This window comes from Oreochromis aureus, linkage group 3 (assembly GCF_013358895.1).
Source record: "Oreochromis aureus strain Israel breed Guangdong linkage group 3, ZZ_aureus, whole genome shotgun sequence".
Taxonomy (NCBI): Eukaryota; Metazoa; Chordata; class Actinopteri; order Cichliformes; family Cichlidae; genus Oreochromis; species Oreochromis aureus.
The window spans coordinates 28,168,015-28,186,923 of NC_052944.1; the positions used below are offsets into that span (position 1 = coordinate 28,168,015).

Genomic DNA, 18,909 nt, shown 5'->3' on the forward strand with positions numbered 1-18,909 from the left:
TCTAACCGCAGAGTTCAGTCCATCAATAAATCCCATTGTTGGGGTTGTTTTTCAGACTTACATGGATATCTTAACCACAAAAAAACCCCTAACAACCCTATATTACTTCTTCTTAAAGGTTGTCTAAAGTCTTTTTTCCCACATGTGTAAAAGCTTTATTTTTTTATATACAGTTTATATTCCCAATGTTTGAATTGTGTTTGGCATATAGCTAAGAGACATTTCTTTATTTTTGTTTCTTAATCTACTTGTTTTCTTCAGACAACACTAACAATTTTAAATCAAAGTATTTGGCAAGGATGACGCACTAAACCGAAGGCACTTCCACCCGCAGCGCAGCCAAGTGAAGGTTATTTATAGACTGAGGGATTAAAATGACACATGGGTATCCTCTCCACAATCAGAGCACGATTATGATAATGTTCCTGCTGGGTGAAAAATTACACAGCCTGTTCAATGCCACTGCACGCCACCTGCTATTACATCTCGCCCCCTTGTGGAAAAGTTGGAAACTACACCTCAATACGTAACCACAAACGTGACTCAGGACCAAACCACAAGAGATCCTGACGAGGCCCCACACACGATGACAGTGCAGTGGGTCCTGAAGATTAAAGGTGACCTTCGGTTATTAATAGAAATATGTACCTCGAGACATGATGAGCCAAACAGTAATGGGGAAAGATGGAATATCAGCAGCCTGGTGCTGAATAATGGAGGGTCTTTATTAATCAAGGATGCACAGGTGGCTCTATATTTCTCCAATATATTTGTGAAAGGAGACCTGGGCTTAAAACAGCTGTTAGCACATTTATATCCTTCAGGAGCTAGATTTCCTACTCAATCTTTCTTCTGTGTTGTAAACTTTTTATTGAGACAAAAAAAAATGACAGAGAGCAAGACAGAAATGTGGTGCTTCAGAGCTGAAACCTTCTGAACACTGGTGTTTTCTGTGTGTGTGTGTGTGTGTGTGTGTGTGTGTGTGTGTGTGTGTGTGTGTGTGTGTGTGTGTGTGTGTGTGTGTGTGTGTGTGTGTGTGTGTGTGTGTGTGTGTGTGTTTTCCTGCTTGGATAACACTGACTGAATTATGGCCAGAAGTAAAACATGCTCAGTCAGCCCTGTAGTTCCTACGTTGCTTCACACTAAAGTAGTTCATTTACTGACGGGTGTTTCTCCACACAGTTTTTCTCCATACGACTTCCTGAAACCAGTTAAATTTAGACTGGAAGGCGCACAAAACTCTGTTTTGTGATTAAAACAGTGGGGAAGGTACAGCTGTTGTTCATCTATCTCCTCTTTGTCAGACTATATCTGCATAAAGTTTAAGGCCCCCTCCCCCGTTGCTTTTTCAGGATTATAAGTAGTATTTTTATAAAAAGTACTTCTTTATAACAGGTATTTTCTTCTTCTTTGGTATTGGGATACTAGAACTCACTGTGGAACTCTGTTCTGTTAACAATGAAGTAAATCGTATGGTTCACAGAAAGATCCACAAAATGGCCTTTTGAAAATAATAAATATAAATCAAATACAATGCTCTGCAAACATAAGTAACCTGGCTTTGTGACATATAAACAACAGAGAAATAATTAGCTGCCTCTGCAGTGAGCCTCTCATCAAGTAATCTCTCTCCTGTCTTGCTAGCTTTCATTCATCAGCACCATATGAGGTACTTCTACACGCCCTGCAGCGGTGACTGCATTACATTTTTCGTCACATTTGGCAACTGCATCCAAGTAGCTGTGACAATCAACTGGTCACCCAGAGGTGGAACATGCGACATGAGGCAACCTATTTCCAACCATCGTGGTCCAACTCAGATTGACTTCAATCATTCTCAGACAGATTGGTGAAGGTTTGCAGGGTGAGGTTTCTGGTTTCAAGGTCATTTGGCTGTTGAATCACTATCTGGAAGCACCTACCTCACAATTTGTAGAGAAATCTATGTGAATTTCTTTAATGTCATTTTCTCCATATGTACAGCAGATGGCAACGGATCTGCAATTTTCAATTATTACTTATCATAATTAATAATTGTGCACTAATACACAATTTATCACCGTTTATCCCAAACAGTTTGCATGATAAAATGTAAACTGATCAAAATTTATCAAATAAAAATGCTAAGTCGTTAAATATCCCATTCTTACCCACCCACAGGAATCACACATGTTTCTCATAACTGACCCCCTCCCTTTAGACACTGTTCTGTAGTGAAAATCTCTCACCTCCAACAAACAAACAAATGCTGACACTTGTTATGACAGCACACCACAGCCCAAGCTGCCACGAACAAAAAGCCTTCTGCAAAGGCCACCGGTGGAGCTACAGAGCACTAATCCTCACTGGAAAAAAAGAAAAGACAAACTTTCCCCGAGCCAACAATCACACTCATTCACTGTGAGACGGGACTTCCCTTTGAGCTTTATCAAATCAGTACGGTCAGGAAATTCAATTCAGCCTATTTGCAGAAACAACCCTGAGGCAGAGATTGTTTTCTCTTCGCTGTTTGACCCCCAGTTAGATAAAAATTGCCAAGATCTTGGATCCATACTCTGCCAATTCTGGCATTTAAATAAAGCACACATTTAAGCACAGCAGGGCTGCTGACTCACGAAGCATCGCAAGCTAAGACAATAAAATGCACACATGAGACGAACCACGCTGCTGCGTCTCTTAATGATGGACAGCTTCAATTCTAACCATCATAATTTCTTTTACTCAGCTCTGCTAGTGCCATGTGATAGCTATAATTATGACAGTCTGCAGTGTATTTGTTCAAGTTTCCCCTCTTTCTCTGCAACAGAAATCAAAACAGTAATTACACCAGGGAGACTGGAGGGTGTTGATTATTTAGGAGCTGCAACCGAGCAACTCAGATTTCAGCTCGCCGTCTGAGGGGAAGCTGATAAGCGCGGCATAATCAGCAGCGCAGCAACAAAATGCTGCAGGGTCTGCTGATGTTATACAACTAGTTGAGCAGCGAGGGACCTTATCTTTCTTCAGCCGGTCACTATGGAGGTGTTGCCCAGGCGACTGTTGCTGAGATGTGACTCAGCTTTTTACCCTCCCTCTAACGGTCGGGCTCGTACCTCCTTCACAGAGAGGGCTTGACATGCGTATACATCATAGGCAGCGGGCGGTCGATATATGGATCGTTTTGTAGGGAAACATCCGATGTAGAGCAGCCCCAGCACAGCACGGGGCTGTCACTCATCGTAATTAACAGCACTTCAGCAACAAGCAGCCAACTGCTCTGACTGTGTCACTGACACTGATGGCTGAAGGTGTGAAGTCACGCAGGGAAGTCAATTTGAGAAAATAACACACGCATATACAGCCAAACATGCACATATAATGAATGTAAGCGGTTATTAGTTCATTTAAACAGACAAGTATCATTTAACCAACTTATATCATCATCTTTCTGCCACTTCAGCACTAAAGTTACACCTAGAAGAAATGATCATTTCCAAAATGTTTCCTAATTATTTAACGAGCAGTCAAAGTAAAATGTAATAAGGGTAATACTTGTAATAATACTACTACTATCAGTGATAATATATTTGATCAGATAGACCATAGTCAAACAGGGCTATAGACTGGTGGTGACCATCTGCCAACCACCAGCTACAAGGGGGAAGAAAAGAAACCCCAAAAAGCAAAGTGAATTCTCTGCTCCGTTGGCTAGTGTTGCTAAACGTTGATAGCAGTATCTGTGAAGACTGCTAAAGGCCCAGGCACATTAACCTAAAGACCAGTTGCAAAGTAGTGCTGCACTGAAAACCTCCTTGTGATTGTGACTGCGTTGGTCAGTGGCAGGTGGCCTGGGTTGCCTGTAGTCTGCAGTGTGAACTCAATAGTTGCTCTACAAGCGGTTGAGAACGTGAGAAAGATACATCACAAATTGCAAAATATTTGCCTTCAAAGTAAAAGCTGCACCTTTGGAAACATGTTGGTTGCTGCAGGGAAGCACAACTCTACTTTGATGGTGAACGTGCCAGCTGGAGAATACTCATTTTTTCCTGGTGACTGGTGGTTGCCAGATAGTCACCAACCCGTCTCTATGTCTGTGTGACTGGGTTTAACTTAAAGGCACAACATTTCAAACTACATGTACCGAGTTTATAACGTTAAATCTGTACTTGGAAAACTATATGAAGAGGAAAATGTCTCCTAATTTCTGTTTGTTTGGCAGATGATTATAAAAGTATGGTTAATAATAAAGTTTGTTTAGAAAGCACAAAATGATATGATTTTTTAAAAAAATCATAATATACAAAATAAAATACAATTAAATAAAAACTGAAAAAATTCAAACTCTTATAGTGAGCTATAGACATAATCTGCACATCTATTTAAAATCTAAATTTTCAAATAGACCATTGAAGACTCAAGCACAGTATTAAGAGTATTTGCAGTCTGACTCAGCAGATAAAGATAAACTAACAATAACCTAAAAATGTAAAAGTTATAAGTAATAAAACAAATAATTATTAAAAAAACAGTAACGAAAAAGAAGATACTTATGCAGTTGAGGTTCTTCGGCCTGCCTGCGTATCAGCAAACACTCCGCTGTGTTTTGCATTTAAGAGGTGGAGCAGGAACAGTCAGGAGTTGACTGCAGAGCCAATACTGGAACAATGAAAGGCTTTAACAGTAAAGTTAAACATACTTCTAAAACAAACTGGCAGCCGGTGCAGAGTCCTTAAAACTGGTCTACTATGTTCACTTGTCTTTGCTCTTGCAGGAAATCTTGCTGCTCCATTTTGAACAAATTGAAATCTATTAAGTGGTATTCTGACTGATAACTGTTAAAAGGCCACAGCAGTAATCTAATTTAGAGGAAATAAAAGCATGAATAATAGCTTGACTGCCTCTAAAACTCAGTATTGATTGGGTCCCAGTTCCTCAAATGGTGGAAGCAGAATATGCTTTTTTCCAAAGTGAGTTTTGTATCACAAAGAACAAATATGTGATTAAATAACAACAGATTAATACAGGTGCTGATAGCACAAGGACCACAGAGGGACTTGTGGTCCCTCTCAGACTTTTTTTTATATTAACACAGATGTCTCATTGCCTAATGACTGCATTATAGGTTACTTTTAAGGTGGACAACTAAGTATCTTTTTTAAACATGTCAGCCTACACCAGGCTCTGCTTGCAATGACTGTTATTGTGAAGTGGCGCTACATAAAAATAAACCTGAATGGAACTGAACTGCATGTTGTTTACTACACAGCACGTCAGCAGTAGCGTATTGGTAGCTAGCAGGAGAGTTAACGTAGTGTGGAGGACACTACCAGTAAAAGGTCAGCAGCTTGGAGGGATTGCACTCCAACTACAGACAGTTTTGATTTATAAGTTCACTGAAGTATCAGTAAATCTTTAACTAAAAAGAAAAAAACTAAATTAATTGCCATCCATTGTGTATAAACCGCAGGCCTCACTTTAAAAGAGAGTAAAAGAGTATTTTGGTTGCTGAATATATATATATATATATATATATATATATATACACACACACACACACACACACACAGATATGGAAGTAACTTGATAGAAAAATATATACCCAGCAGTCAAAAACACTAATACTTCTTCTATTACTATCAATAACAATGAAAACAAGTCTCACTTAAAGACACAGACTCTGTTTTTCTTGTAAGGAAGAGTAAGACAAAACTAAGATCTAGCTGGATTCGTAAATGTTCAACCAGTCACAGCCAGTGTGTGTAATCTGACCTACAACATAACAAGCAGCAAACCTTACAGAGCGGGTCATAAGTGGATAGGAGGGAGAGAAACAGTTGAACGAGCTGCTGTGAGTGCTGATTAGCCCAGCAGAGAGCAAATCAAATAAAGAGCATTGCAGCGCCTTTGGTCTGACCTGTCTGTGTCTGCCAGGGTGGAAAAAGTGAAAGCGCCGCAGATGCTGATTGTGCTGTGACGGGACTACCGGCTAATCATAAACTACACACACACACCAGGTTTTTAAACACAGATGGATATACAAGAGTAGGAGAACATCACCATGAGGTTATGCATAATATTAAGTTTTTCAATGTCAAGGTCACTTTGTCAACAAGTTAGTGTCAGAGCTACGTGAATAGAATAAAAATGAATGTTAATATGAATGTTGATCATGATCAGGCTAATCACATAGAATATCTGTGTGTCTGCAGCATCCCAAATTTCACATCATGTGTTTGACATGATTTTTATAGGAGAAATGTTTAGTTGACCTAAAAGAAATTATTATTACTGATTAGTACATATTGTAATTCCAGTTTTGTAAAAGTGGGGATTTACTGTTTTTGTGTTTATATTTATTTTGAATTCAGTCTTTTGGAGTGTTGAAAGTTGCTTAAAAACAGTTAAAAAAAAATCATTTTTAGGTCATTTGTGATGATCATTCGTTACAGTTTTTCAGGAAGTTAAACACAACCAAAAACTGCATGATTTATCAACCATGCAATCGGTGGATTTAATAACTATATGTTCCTGATGAGGAACATTTTTAGTAATTAAAAAATTCAATATTAGATCCACTTAAAAATATTTTTCTACCAAATGTTTTTTACTCATACACCATCTAGCCGGGACCTTTCTGTGTGGAGTTTATGTGTTTGTGTGGGTTCTCTCCCTGGGTACTCTGGCTTTCTCCTACAGTCCAAAGACATGCAGTTAGTGGGGTTAGGTTAACTGGTCCATCTAAATTGCCCATAGGTGTGAATGTGAGCAGTGATCATTATCAACTAAAGCTGTCGACCTGTCCAGGATGTACCCCGCCTTTTACCCTATGGTAGCTGGGACAGGCTCCATCCTTTCTCCAGTGTGAAATGGTTGTACAGCATACATCTACATACATGTTTAATCCATCCATCCTCTTCCACTTAGCCTTATCAGAGTCGCCTATCCCAGCTCTCCTAAGGCAGGGTACACCCAGGACAGGTTGCCAGTCTGTCACAGGGCTAACACATAGAGACAGACAACCACTAACACTCACATTCATATCTATGGGCAACTTAGAATCACCAGTTAACCTAACCCCACTAACTGCATGTCTCTGGACTGTGGGAGGAAGGCGGAGTGCCTGGAGAGAACCCACGCAGACACAGAGAGAACATGCAAACTCCACTCAGAAAGACCCTGGCCTAATGGTGGAATTGAACTCACGACCTTTTTGCTGTGAGGCAACAGTGCTAAACGCCAGGCTGCCCCTATACATCTTTAATTTCTTTCAAAATCAAGAAAGAACAAGAAACTTTTGCACCCAATTCTTGTTTTTGAATAATTTTAAATTTATTTAGAATTTTCTCTAATACACACAGTCAAAAGTATACATACACTCACTTAACTATTAATAAGTGGTGTTTTACAACATTTTTATCTTGACATGGCCAAGGTTTAATAACTTGTTGTTAGTGATCATGATCAACTAAAACTGGTAGCTTCTCTTTGTCAGCATTAAAGGGATTTGTTTGACAGCACTCACTGGAGTATCAGCTGTCAAGCATGGGGGTGGTAGCATCATGCTCAGCGGCTGTTTTGCTGCCAGTGGTACTGGTACATTACACAAAGTGGAGGAATAACAAAGAAGGAGAACTGCCTCCAAATTCTTCAATTTTACCTCAAATCAGCAGCAAGACAGATAAAACGTGGACACATTTGGGTGTCCAACCCGACAATGATCCCAAACACACTTCAGATCTGGTTTTGGATAGATCAGGCTAACATTAAGCTTCTGGAATGGCCTTCCCAAAGCCCTGACCTCAACCCTATTGAAAATTTGTGGACTGCGCCTAACAGCAGAGTCCATGCTAGCAAACCAACCAATTTAAATGGACTCTACACCTTCTGCCAAGAAGAGTAGCCAATATTCAGAAGCTTGTTGATGACTACAAAAAGCATCGAGATGTGACTTGCTTAGGGACATTTAACCAAATACTAGTGGGAATGTATGCATATATTTCAGCTTTTACATATATATGTAATTTTGAACCCACATGGATTAGAGAAAATCGGGAGTAAATTCAAACTTGTGCACCAAGTTTTTGTTTTTAAACTCATTGCTGTATAATCATTCCAGCCTGGAAAAAGAACTGTTTAAAATCACCATAACATTCATGCACATGAGTGTATTTTAATTCGGACCTGTATGATGGTCGTGATAAATAACAGCGACCACAATTCTGACTTCATGCATATGACAGCATAATAGGTCAACTTTAAATGATCAAGGATACAAAAAAAATCAGTTTCCCATCACAGAAAGCCTGAAAACGTTCACTTTTTGAGAAGCTACTACTTTCAGTGATTTGGGGCATTATCCCTGAAAAAAAATACTCATCAGTTTTCAAATTTATTTTCCACTTTGTAGAAAACACCCCAGAGAAAACCTGATTTAATAACATCATACTGAATTATCTGGTGCACGAAAACAAAACAACACCACTGTAAAGATGCAGTGATTGACCTGCAGACCAACTTTTTTAAAGTCCCTGACAGTTAGTTAGTAAGTGAGTTATAGCTTAAAAATGCACCTATACATGAGATTAAACAAGGAAAAGCCTGCTTTGAGCTCCAGAGCTGGACAGGTACAGACACACTGATGCTTCCTCGGCTCCAATGAAGAAAAACAACCCTGTCAGAGCCAGCATGGCAGAAACAGAATCGCACCGACAGTCCTTTCTCGCACCCACACGAGCTCGGCAGTTAGCCGCGCGTGCACTACTATTACATCTGCATTACAGGGTAAACAGGTCCAGAAAAAAAAACAACAACAACATCACAACACAACAACCCCAGCTAGACTCACCCTGAGCTGCAACCAGAGGGCCTGACTCCAGCAAACTGTTTGCAAAACACAGAGAAACGTGCAGCCAGGCTAACAGTAAATTTCCACTGAAGCGGCATCGACGCGGAGTCAGGCTAGCATCCACAGCTAGCTAGCAAACCCGCTAGCACCTGTTCGACAGCGCCGAGGATGAGAAATTAAGCCAAGTTCACTGAATCTGACAGCTACAGGAGGACGGGTGGATGCACGGAGAGCTTCGGAGGATGAAACACACATCTCTGTTCTCCAGCACACAGCTGGCTAACCTTCACCTCAGCACCCGCAAATGACAGCAAACGTACCTTCCTGATGCCTCAAATCCAGCTCGGACGCAGCAGTTCATCCTTTTCCTGAGCTGAAGCCGGGGTTTAGTTTCCTACGCCGAGGAGCTTGACATTCTCCTCATCCTGGTGGTGTTTTCCTTTTTTCAGTCCCATTCCTGTGTCAGTGACGTTCACTTCCTGTTCCCATCATATTCCAGCAGCAGCATCGGCGGACAGCGGCTCCCACCCACCGTCTCTGTGATAGTACAACAGCCTGGAAGCAGCCAGCTGATCAATTATTCATCCCACACTGCAACCGAACAGACAGAGACGACCGAAGGCGCTGCTGCGCAGACATGTGTTGTTCGATTAATCACTCATCACGCAAAATTCAACCATTTCAATCAGTTTTTAGTTATGCAATGCAACGGATAAGCTTGTCCACACTGTGAAATGTCGAAATTCGAGGAGTGTGCAGAAACATGGTTGTCCAAACTACTTCCACCAGAAACAGTCATCATTTTTGGCCAGTGGACCACTTGTTTGACAACCCTTTTCCAAGGAAAGAAGTGAAGTTTCAATGACCTTGACCTTTGACCATAAAATCTAATCAGCTCATTTTTCAGTCTGAGTGAACTTTGTCCCAGATGTGAAGGAATTCCCCTGAGGCCTTCAAGAGAGCAAATCATGACACTGGGATCGGGGGACACACTATAATCAGACATAGTTAATGAAAAAAGTGGCAATTAAATCCACAAATAAAGCCTTAAATGAAGCTTGTTGACTAAAATTAAAATAAAACACAACTTTAAAGTAATTTCCTTTATCCATTTGGATTCCTGGACGCTCTCCCACTTGACTCCGGGTAAGAGACAGATCGGCATTGTTGTCTCTGTCCTCTTTCTGTCAGTCTGTCTGGTTAAAGCCCCACTCACACAGGCCTAGGAGAATAGTTAGCAAACACCGATCACACCGATCCCTGGAGAAAAATATGTATAAAACATGCTGTGTTTTTTTTTTTCCAATTTCAAAAAAACTAAACCAACAAGCATAAAACCTTAGTGCATGACTGCTCATATTAATATTCATATTTAGAGCTGTTATACATGTTTAACTCTATGCATAAGTTTCTTGCTGGAACTTGGATTTTGACCCATCAGACAGAAACAAATAATCGCTGAAGAAAAGCAAAGACTCATTTTTTTTTTATTAGTGAACACAAGAAAACAAACAGTGTTGTGTTTTTAGATAATTCACATTTTAATAAATTAACTGTGAAAAACAATTCAGTTTTAACCCCGCTGTTTCTCATCACATCTTTCACAATATCTTCTTGCAGTAAGAGAAGATATCTTCTCTTACTGGAAAGCAAGATTTTGCTTTCCTCCTTTCCTGTGGTCTTATTGGCCAACAGCACCACCTATTGATGAGAAGGAGTAATGTCACTTACAGACTCGTGGGATGATTTTAGAATTATTTTCTTTATCGGAAGAGCTAAAAGGCTGTGAGTGAGCTTTAATAACTGGAAATAAGATGATCTACTACACTGATGACTCAGAGTTTAAATCAATACATCTCAGATTTCTCCATCATGAGCAGAGAAAACTAATTTGAACTTCCTAAATTTCTGTCAACTACTGATGTAAAAACACTGGCTGTTTCTTTCCACACAGGAAAGAAAAATTTCCACCACCTCGGTTTGTTGATTCTGAGCTCACAACAATGTCTTTTTTGATCTCCTATTAATGCTTGAAGTCTGAAGTTAAAAAAGACACCTTATTCTGCCGCATGTTACAGACATCCTGATTTGTGGATCTATCATTAAACACCTCCCACGTTCCTCTCAGGTTTGAGGCAGGCTGCGGTAGAAGGCATCATCTCTGCGGTGCTGCTGGACCGGCATGTTCCTCCTTGTGCTTCTAACCTTCCCCAGGTCCACCTCAACAAGCACCAAACCTGGCTTCTCCTCCCCGCAGTCACCCAGCACCTCGCCCCAGGGGTCCACAGCCAGGGCGTGTCCGTATGACGAGCGCTTCTCATGGTGGCGTCCAACTTGTGCCGCTGCCAGGACGAAGCACTGGGTCTCAATTGCCCGGGCACGTAGTAACACCTGAGTGTGAATGCATTTAAAGGGACATTTTTATGGACACTGTTGATTTATATCTCGCAGCAATCCAGCTGTCCAATAATGAGCCAGCGCACCTCCCAGTGAGCAGCTCCTGTGGCTACAGTAAAGGCTGATGGGTATGTCAGGATCTCAGCCCCGTGTCTCTGCAGGGCGACCGACAACTCAGGAAATCTTAGATCGTAGCAGATGCCCAAGCCCACCTGGATTAAGCACAGGGTTAGTAGAAACACAAAGTACACGTGCCCACCTTAATGTTACTGCACTTAATCAGTGCTTTGGTGTTTCAAACACTGCAAATCATCATCTTTGAAGTAGTCCAAACAAGACCATTTAGTATAAATAACCCTGACTTACTTTTGGTGGATATTTAACATCATATGTAAAGAGAAACTGCAAGTTTCTGTGAAACCAGCGTCAAAACTGTAGTAAATATTCTTACTTCATTTACCTTTTTTCTCAGTTGTCATCTTTCCCTCATTTCCTCTCTGAGTTTCTTTGTTCTTAACTGAACTCACCTGGCACACATGTAAGGACTGTAAAATAAAACCAACTGCAGAATCACTGCTTTCTTTTGCATTCTGACTGGATTCCCATATTATAACAATCTTAGCTTAATTTAATAAGAGGAATTAAAATTAATTTGCATGTTTAAAATCTCTTAAAGTGACACCTTTCCGATTGGAGTCTGGACCGGGGCCACAAGGGAGGGTCCAGGAATGGTGAAAGCGCTCTCTTTGAGGGACACGCCTTTTTCTGGCAGCTCCACATCGAACAAGTGGGACTTCCTGTAGACTGAAACGATGTCACCTGTGGAGGAAACGACAGCTTGTCAGCATGAATGAACTAGATTCTTTTTAAAGGGGTTTTAAACAGAGACAGGAAGGGAGGGAGGAAAGACAGCGCAAAAGCACCTCTATCGTTAATTATGACGTGACTGTTGTAGATCCGTCGGTCAGCCTCCCAGTCGTGTCCCCTCTCATGAAATCCTCCAAGAGACAACCACAACTCCAACTTCCTGAAAGAAACAGCGATTTAAATACTTATGTACACGTTTCCAGCTGACTCCAGTTCATTCACACTATGAAACCAAGAGCACATTTTGCCTTAACAAGCTGATTTTACTAAGCAGTTAGTGAGAACTTAATCTCTCCAGTGCGTTTCATTGTTGGCGCTGGATAAAAAAGACTGAAGGCTGTGTGTTTACCTGGCCAGCTGAGTGTATCTTGAGATCGTGTCTCCTGCCAGGCTCTCTGACAGGGCCAGCGTCTCCTCTCTGCTGGATCCAATGTAGTCAAAGCCCTCAGGCAGGAAGACCATGCTGGCCCCTTGCTGCTTGGCTTCCTCCACCAGCTGTTTGCAGGCAGAGAAGTTGGCCTCTTTGTCAGGGGTGGCTGTCACCTGACAGACAGCGGCCAGCGGGTGAAGTGAGCCGGACATGCTGCGCAGAGAAGAGGTTGTTTTTCAGCTGCAGGCTGAAGAAAACGTTCAGGTCAACCACCACCACAGCTGATCATTAACTACTGCTCTAACTACTCTGTTATACAGTTACTGACTGCAGCTCATTGCACTCACTGTGGCTTTTCAAGGACAGGTAGACATCTGTAAAACAAAACCTACAAATAAATCAGTATTTGAACCAACTCTTCAAGTTTTTATGCTCTTATTTGCTCACATAACCCAAAATTTGCAAATTCATGACACTTTGCTTAGCTCACAGCTGTAAAAATAATCAACAACAACAGCAACAACATACCTGTTTTGCAGCCTGGTGTTGTGTTTCAAAGCTGGGAACGAGACCAGAAACTTTGCAGATGATCCAAAAACGCACCTGAGCGTCAACATCGGCCCCAGACACTGTCACCTTCCCTGATTGGGCGATTTTAGTATCATCAATAAACATTTAGTTCAGTGTCCTGCTCTGTTCTCTTCAACAGGAAGACTTAAGGTTCATTCTTCTTCTCCTGTGAGCGCAGACATAAAGCACATCAGCTCCACCTAGTGGAGAGTCATCATATTGGCCTGTGACTAACAGAATGCTAAAGAAGCACCCTGAGAGCGCAAACCTCCACCACGGCGGCTCACTATGTGAGCAGTATTTACTTTTCAGGTTTTCTTTTTTCTCTTTAGAGGTATTTTAGGAAGTTTGTAGTGCAGTAAAAACAACAAATCTTCGGGTCAACTTGAAAGAAAGGCAGATGTGAAATGTAAAAGTGAGATCAGATGTCAAATATGATATGATATTAGAAATATAATGTGAAAAACTGCTGCAGTTTCCACAGTTTTCACTCTACAGACATCGTTTTACCCTCACAACGTAGGACCATTGTCTTCTTTCAAACGATGCAAACTTTTTGAACTGTGTGGATCCAAGTAGAGGATGTACCTTGTAATTGAAGCATAGAGTATAAAAAATACATTGTATTTTCAGTGAGGATTTTGTCTCAACAGCAGGGAAGACCTTACTTTTTAAACTGCTCATGCAATCACATTTTTGACATCAGGAACATAAAAAACACACTGTTGTGTAGGACAACTCCTCAGCACCCTCCTTGATTTAGAAACTTTTTTTCATCAGGTGCACCAGGCAGATATGACTGGGATTTGTCACAAAATAACAGTATGACAGTATTTAATGCAGTCACACTGAAAGCTGTTGGCAGCTATTTTCAGATGGTAAATTTAAATATATGGGAATGATGGGTCATTCTGATTGCACATAAACTTCAGGCTTGTTTTTAATTGGTGGATTGTTCCTCAGCAGACAGGTGGTTCATATCTGGGCAGTTACAGTTTTAGAATCTGTGGAGGATTGTCCCACACGTCTACTCAACTAACCAACTAACATTGAATATGTCTCTGTTTTTAGTCTGTATAGTTCACGTGTGCGTGCACGCACACACGCACACACACACACACACACACACACACACACACACACACACACACACACACACACACACACACACACACACCAGATTAGAGTCGAAGTACAAATATTCTGTTTTTTTATTTGAGATTCTTGAGTTTAGACTTTTATAATACATAATTCCAGTCTTAAAGTGATATAAGGTCTGTGAGCTTTCAATATTCATTCAGAATTTTTCTCAGTCTAAATATAGTTTTTCAATTAGACAGCTTTTTCTAGTGTACAATTTAAGGATATTTACCTGCTTTTCTTTAAAACTTTAAAACTTCTTCTTCTGCATGAACTTCAGCTTTCACCAGTTCTGCACTTTAGCCTCCAGGTGAATGAGTCTGTGTGTTTCAGCTGATTCAGTTAAGATTCAGTAAAAACAACTTTTTAGCATTCACACCACATTTTCTTCAGGAAATCCATTCTCTAGTTTTATGTCATTTTTTTTGGTGTATATTTATTGTTGTTTTGTGACTTTTATATATAGTATCTATATTATATGACTTGTACAGCACTCTGGTCAGCTGAGTTTGTTTAAAATATGCTATAGGAATAAACTTTGACTTGACCTGACATATTGCTGCTGTTATGCTTCATGACATAGTCTACACAATGATAAATCAGTGGACTTCAAACACATTGTTGTTTGTGAGAAAACTTACCCTCCTATAAGTACTGCGTCTGAAAAGTCACAGTCTAGAGAGAAATGAAGAAGAACAGAGCAAGGAAGATACTGACAGAGGGTCAGGGGGAACACTTAGATCTGCTGTTTTGTTTGTGGGCCAGGGAGCAATTTTAATCAGCAGGCTGATCATTTATACTTGTCAGACAGCATTTACTGGATTGTCAAAACTGTGCCCACCAATAATTATGAACACTTTTTCAATGGTCAGGGGAAAGATTTGAGGCCTGATGTTCAGAATGTTTTCAAGGATTTTTTCTTACCTTTTCCTGGTCATAGGAGCAGTTTTTGCTGCCTTTTGTGGAATCTTAGTAGGCATTACATTTAAAGTTGCAATTTTAATGGGGTTAGGCATGGCTCTAGGTACAGCATATACATTATTTGAAACAATACAAAGATTTGCACACATTAACGCGAGGATAAATGAAAACTGCGACATATTGGTCTGCATGGTCTATTTGGCAGGGCCAACGAGAAATCTGGTGGCTACTGGATGTCAGACCACTTCCATGTGCTTGTCAGATATGTTTCACCTGCATTTTATGAAGCTCAAAGAACAAGTTCAATTGTTTGGCCCTACACCCAAGTGAAACCTCTAGAGCCACTAAATGCAGGAATAGAAGTAGAAAGGGCACAGATAACAAACTCATTATGGGCTCATATTCGTCAGCCTTCAGTAAGATACAGATAAATATAAGGTTCACCAAGTTTACCAGCCAGAACCAGAACAAAGTCGCTATTAAACTCTGGGGTTAAAACAACATTTGCTATGGTGACTTTTTCTACCAACATATTTTCATGCAAATGGAACTTTATTCAGGCCTGCCACTACTTTAGAAATCAGAAGAGACTGAATTAAAATTCTGTCTTAGTTGGCTACAACAATTTTGATTCGGAGCCAAATATCTTTAACCCTCTGGGGTCCAGGGTATAATTGGCCATTTTTGACTACTTTTGATTTTACCTCTATATTTCACTTTTATAAAATGTTTATCTTGGCTTGTTTGGTATCATTATTTTCAGCACAACATCAAATATCTGAAATTTGAGTTATTTTTTCATTTTGGCATACTATATTAGCACAATTGATCTAAATCCAGACAAAAAATTCAAAATCCGAGTAGAAAAAAGTTATATTTTTTACTGCAAAACCCACAAACATATTTAACGAATCATTTCCATAACTTGAAATACAAATAGAAATTGTACATTTCTAAAAATTATGCACAAGTTATATGGTACTATTTACCTAAAAATGCAGCCAAGACCTCAGGTGTTTTTTATATAACCATTTAAAACTATTTAGAACTATTTAGAACAATAAGAATAAGAATAAGAACAACTTTATTTATCCCGAGGGAAATTCTTTTGTCATGTACATGCTCAAAGCAGCAGGAGAGACAGAGGAACAGATGAAATAGATATAAGATATACAATATATACAATAAGAATAGTGTACAGTAATATACAGTAGGATAGTGCAAGACATAGTATCAGATAACTCTAACGAAGTAATATATATAACTATATCCTGGTGAATAAATAACTTAACTATCAGTGCAGGCGATTCTAGAAAGTGACAAAGTATTGTGCAATAGAATAAAGGGAGTAGCAGCGTATGATTGGGGGATGAAAACAAATATTCAATAAGTACTCTTGGGTAATATTGCACGGTCTGGAAGGGAACAGAATAACATTGGTAATCGTCTCAGGAAAATCACCTACAGAGTGAGGAAGAGTTAAACAGTCTTATTGCCACCGGTACATTTACTGGATTTACTGTGGCGGTCAGTTCTGCATTTCGGGGCAATGAGTCTTTTGCTACGTTTGCTCCGATGGTCCATCGGAGCAAACGTATATGGGGTGGAAGGGGTTGTCCATGATAGAAAGAAGCTTTTTTAGCATTCTCCTCTCAGACACCTCCTCCAGGTTCTCAAGTCTGACACTGCTGGTTCTACTGGACAGAACCGGCCTTTCTAATCAGTTTGTTCAGCCTGTTGGCATCAGCTGTCTTCACCCCACTTCCCCAGCACACAGCTGCAAAGAACACGACGCTCTCCAACACCGAATGATAGAACATGGTCAGCATTTTCCTACCAACATTGAAGGACCTGAGCCGCCTCAGTAGGAAAAGCCGACTCTGCCCTTTTTTGAAGATAGCATTGGTGTTCTTGGTCCAGTCCAGTTTACAGTCCAAGTGTACCCCCAGGTACTGGTAGTCCTCAACGATCTCCACATCAGCCCCTCTGATGGTGACAGGGGTAGGAGGAGGAGCATGCTTCCTAAAGTCCATAATCAGTTCCTTTGTCTTTGTGATGTTAAGTTGTAGGTGGTTTAGCTCACACCACTCAACAAAGCTGTCCACCACACTCCTGTACTCCTCCTCCTGTCCATCCCTGATACAGCCCACGATGGCAGAGTCATCCGAGAATTTCTGCAGATGACATGACTGAGACTTGTACCTGAAGTCAGATGTGTAGAGGGTGAAGAGGAAGGGTGATAGGACAGTCCCCTGCGGCGCCCCTGTGCTGCTCAGGATGTTATCTGAGCGGCAGCACTTCAGTCGGACATGCTGTGATCGACTTGTTAAATAGTCCGTAATCCAACCTACCAGTGGGGCGTCCACCTGCATTTCCGTGAGCTTATTCCCCAGCAGTGATGGTCTGATCATGTTAAAAGCACTAGAGAAGTCAAAGAACATGACCCTCACAGTGCTCCCAACAATGCTCCCACAGTGCTCCCACAATCAGGTGTTCTGCATCAAATAAGAAGGCACACAAATTATTAGTGCCAGTCCAAAAAAATAGTTTGTGTTCAGTATAAGACAGAAGAGAACAGCACAGGCCTAAACCCTGCAGGTCTGACAACAGGAGGTGTATCAGTCCAGTTTTCCATGTGGAGACAGCGTTTACACTGGAATCTGCCTTTGGTGGTTTTTCTGGAGCAAATGTGACATTCAGCAGTACAACTGACACACAATACAAAACAATAACTACACAACACACTAACCACAGCCTCCAAACACGCTAAACGTCACTAATGTCTCACATATGAAAACTCGCTCTCTCTCTTTCTTTCGCTCGCCCGCTTTCCGTCGCGGGTGTCACTCCTAAAACTTCCCCCTCTTCCTTAACAACCAAATGTCACATGTCGCCATATCATTTTTTTGATTGGCTAACACGGTAAACTGTAACACCAATAGGGAAGGGGTGTTTTTTCTTTTTCTTTTTTCACTCGCAAGCGGAGAGTGTTTGCTAGGCTGTCTGTAGAAAACGCCGTTTTTACTGTTCTTCCCGCTGTAAACACACTGTTTTGTTCAAAAAAACCCATCGCGTGTATTTTTTATCATAACTCTGGTTTTACGTGGCCCATCGACACAATTCAAAAACTGCTATATAGTTTGAAGTCCGTATAGTTTGGGTCCAGCGTGAGTTGCCATCCCTTTTAACGTGTCTCATATGTTGATACGTTTTTAACAGGTTCCCTGCAGCGCTTATTCTGTCTCTCACCTGCTATTATACAATTTTATTGTTTTAATTGTATTTAATAAAGCTTTTAATTGTTTTTAGGTGTGACTGTTACATGTTTAATTTGATTTTGTATTAACATTAAACCCATTTTAACTGACGGTATGCCTACGGCTCTGTCCTATTGAAATAGGTACCTACCATGGGTCACACATATCATATTGATAACAACAATGTTGATATTTGTAGAAACCCCACACCTCAAAATTGGCAAATAATTTCTTCACTACAAAATATAATAAAATAAAAACTTCTCCACCATCTTTTTTCTTCTTCATTAAAATGAAAACACATCTTCATGAAACACACTTCTCCATCTTTTCCTTTTTGTTTGTTTGTTTTTGCCCCCACCACGAGCAGCCTGTTAATCTGTAGATAAGCTCTCATATCTGCAAACATATTTATAATGACCACACTTCTGAAACTGTTACTTCTTAGGGAAGCCTGACAGGCCCCATAAATGGCTTGTTTTTACTGAGGCGTGACCCAAGCAGAAGGGGATTTCAATGGTGTTTTTTCCCGTTTCAGCCAGATGTTTCTTCCTTTTACAGAA

General features: G+C 40.5%; 2 protein-coding genes across 4 annotated transcripts in view; both read right to left on the reverse strand.

Moving 5' to 3' along the window:
* clcn3 (chloride channel 3) overlaps positions 1–9,988 on the reverse strand; it is a 40,206-nt gene extending 30,218 nt beyond the window's left edge. For 2 of the 3 annotated variants that reach the window (XM_031732309.2, XM_031732307.2), the window contains exon 1: positions 9,145–9,988. The gene's annotated coding sequence lies outside the window, so the exon portion shown is untranslated. The remainder of the gene's footprint in view (positions 1–9,144) is intronic. The other variant, XM_039609826.1, reaches the window with a different exon arrangement.
* A 305-nt stretch (positions 9,989–10,293) lies between these two features.
* Positions 10,294–13,184, reverse strand: nit1 (nitrilase 1). Its single transcript, XM_031732311.2, has 6 exons — positions 12,987–13,184; positions 12,438–12,671; positions 12,145–12,248; positions 11,904–12,040; positions 11,308–11,433; positions 10,294–11,215 (listed from the first exon to the last, which is right to left on the reverse strand). The coding sequence occupies exons 1-6, from the start codon at positions 13,073–13,075 to the stop codon at positions 10,949–10,951; spliced, it is 957 nt and encodes a 318-aa protein (XP_031588171.1). The 5' UTR covers positions 13,076–13,184; the 3' UTR covers positions 10,294–10,948.
* Between the last annotated feature and the right edge of the window lie 5,725 nt (positions 13,185–18,909).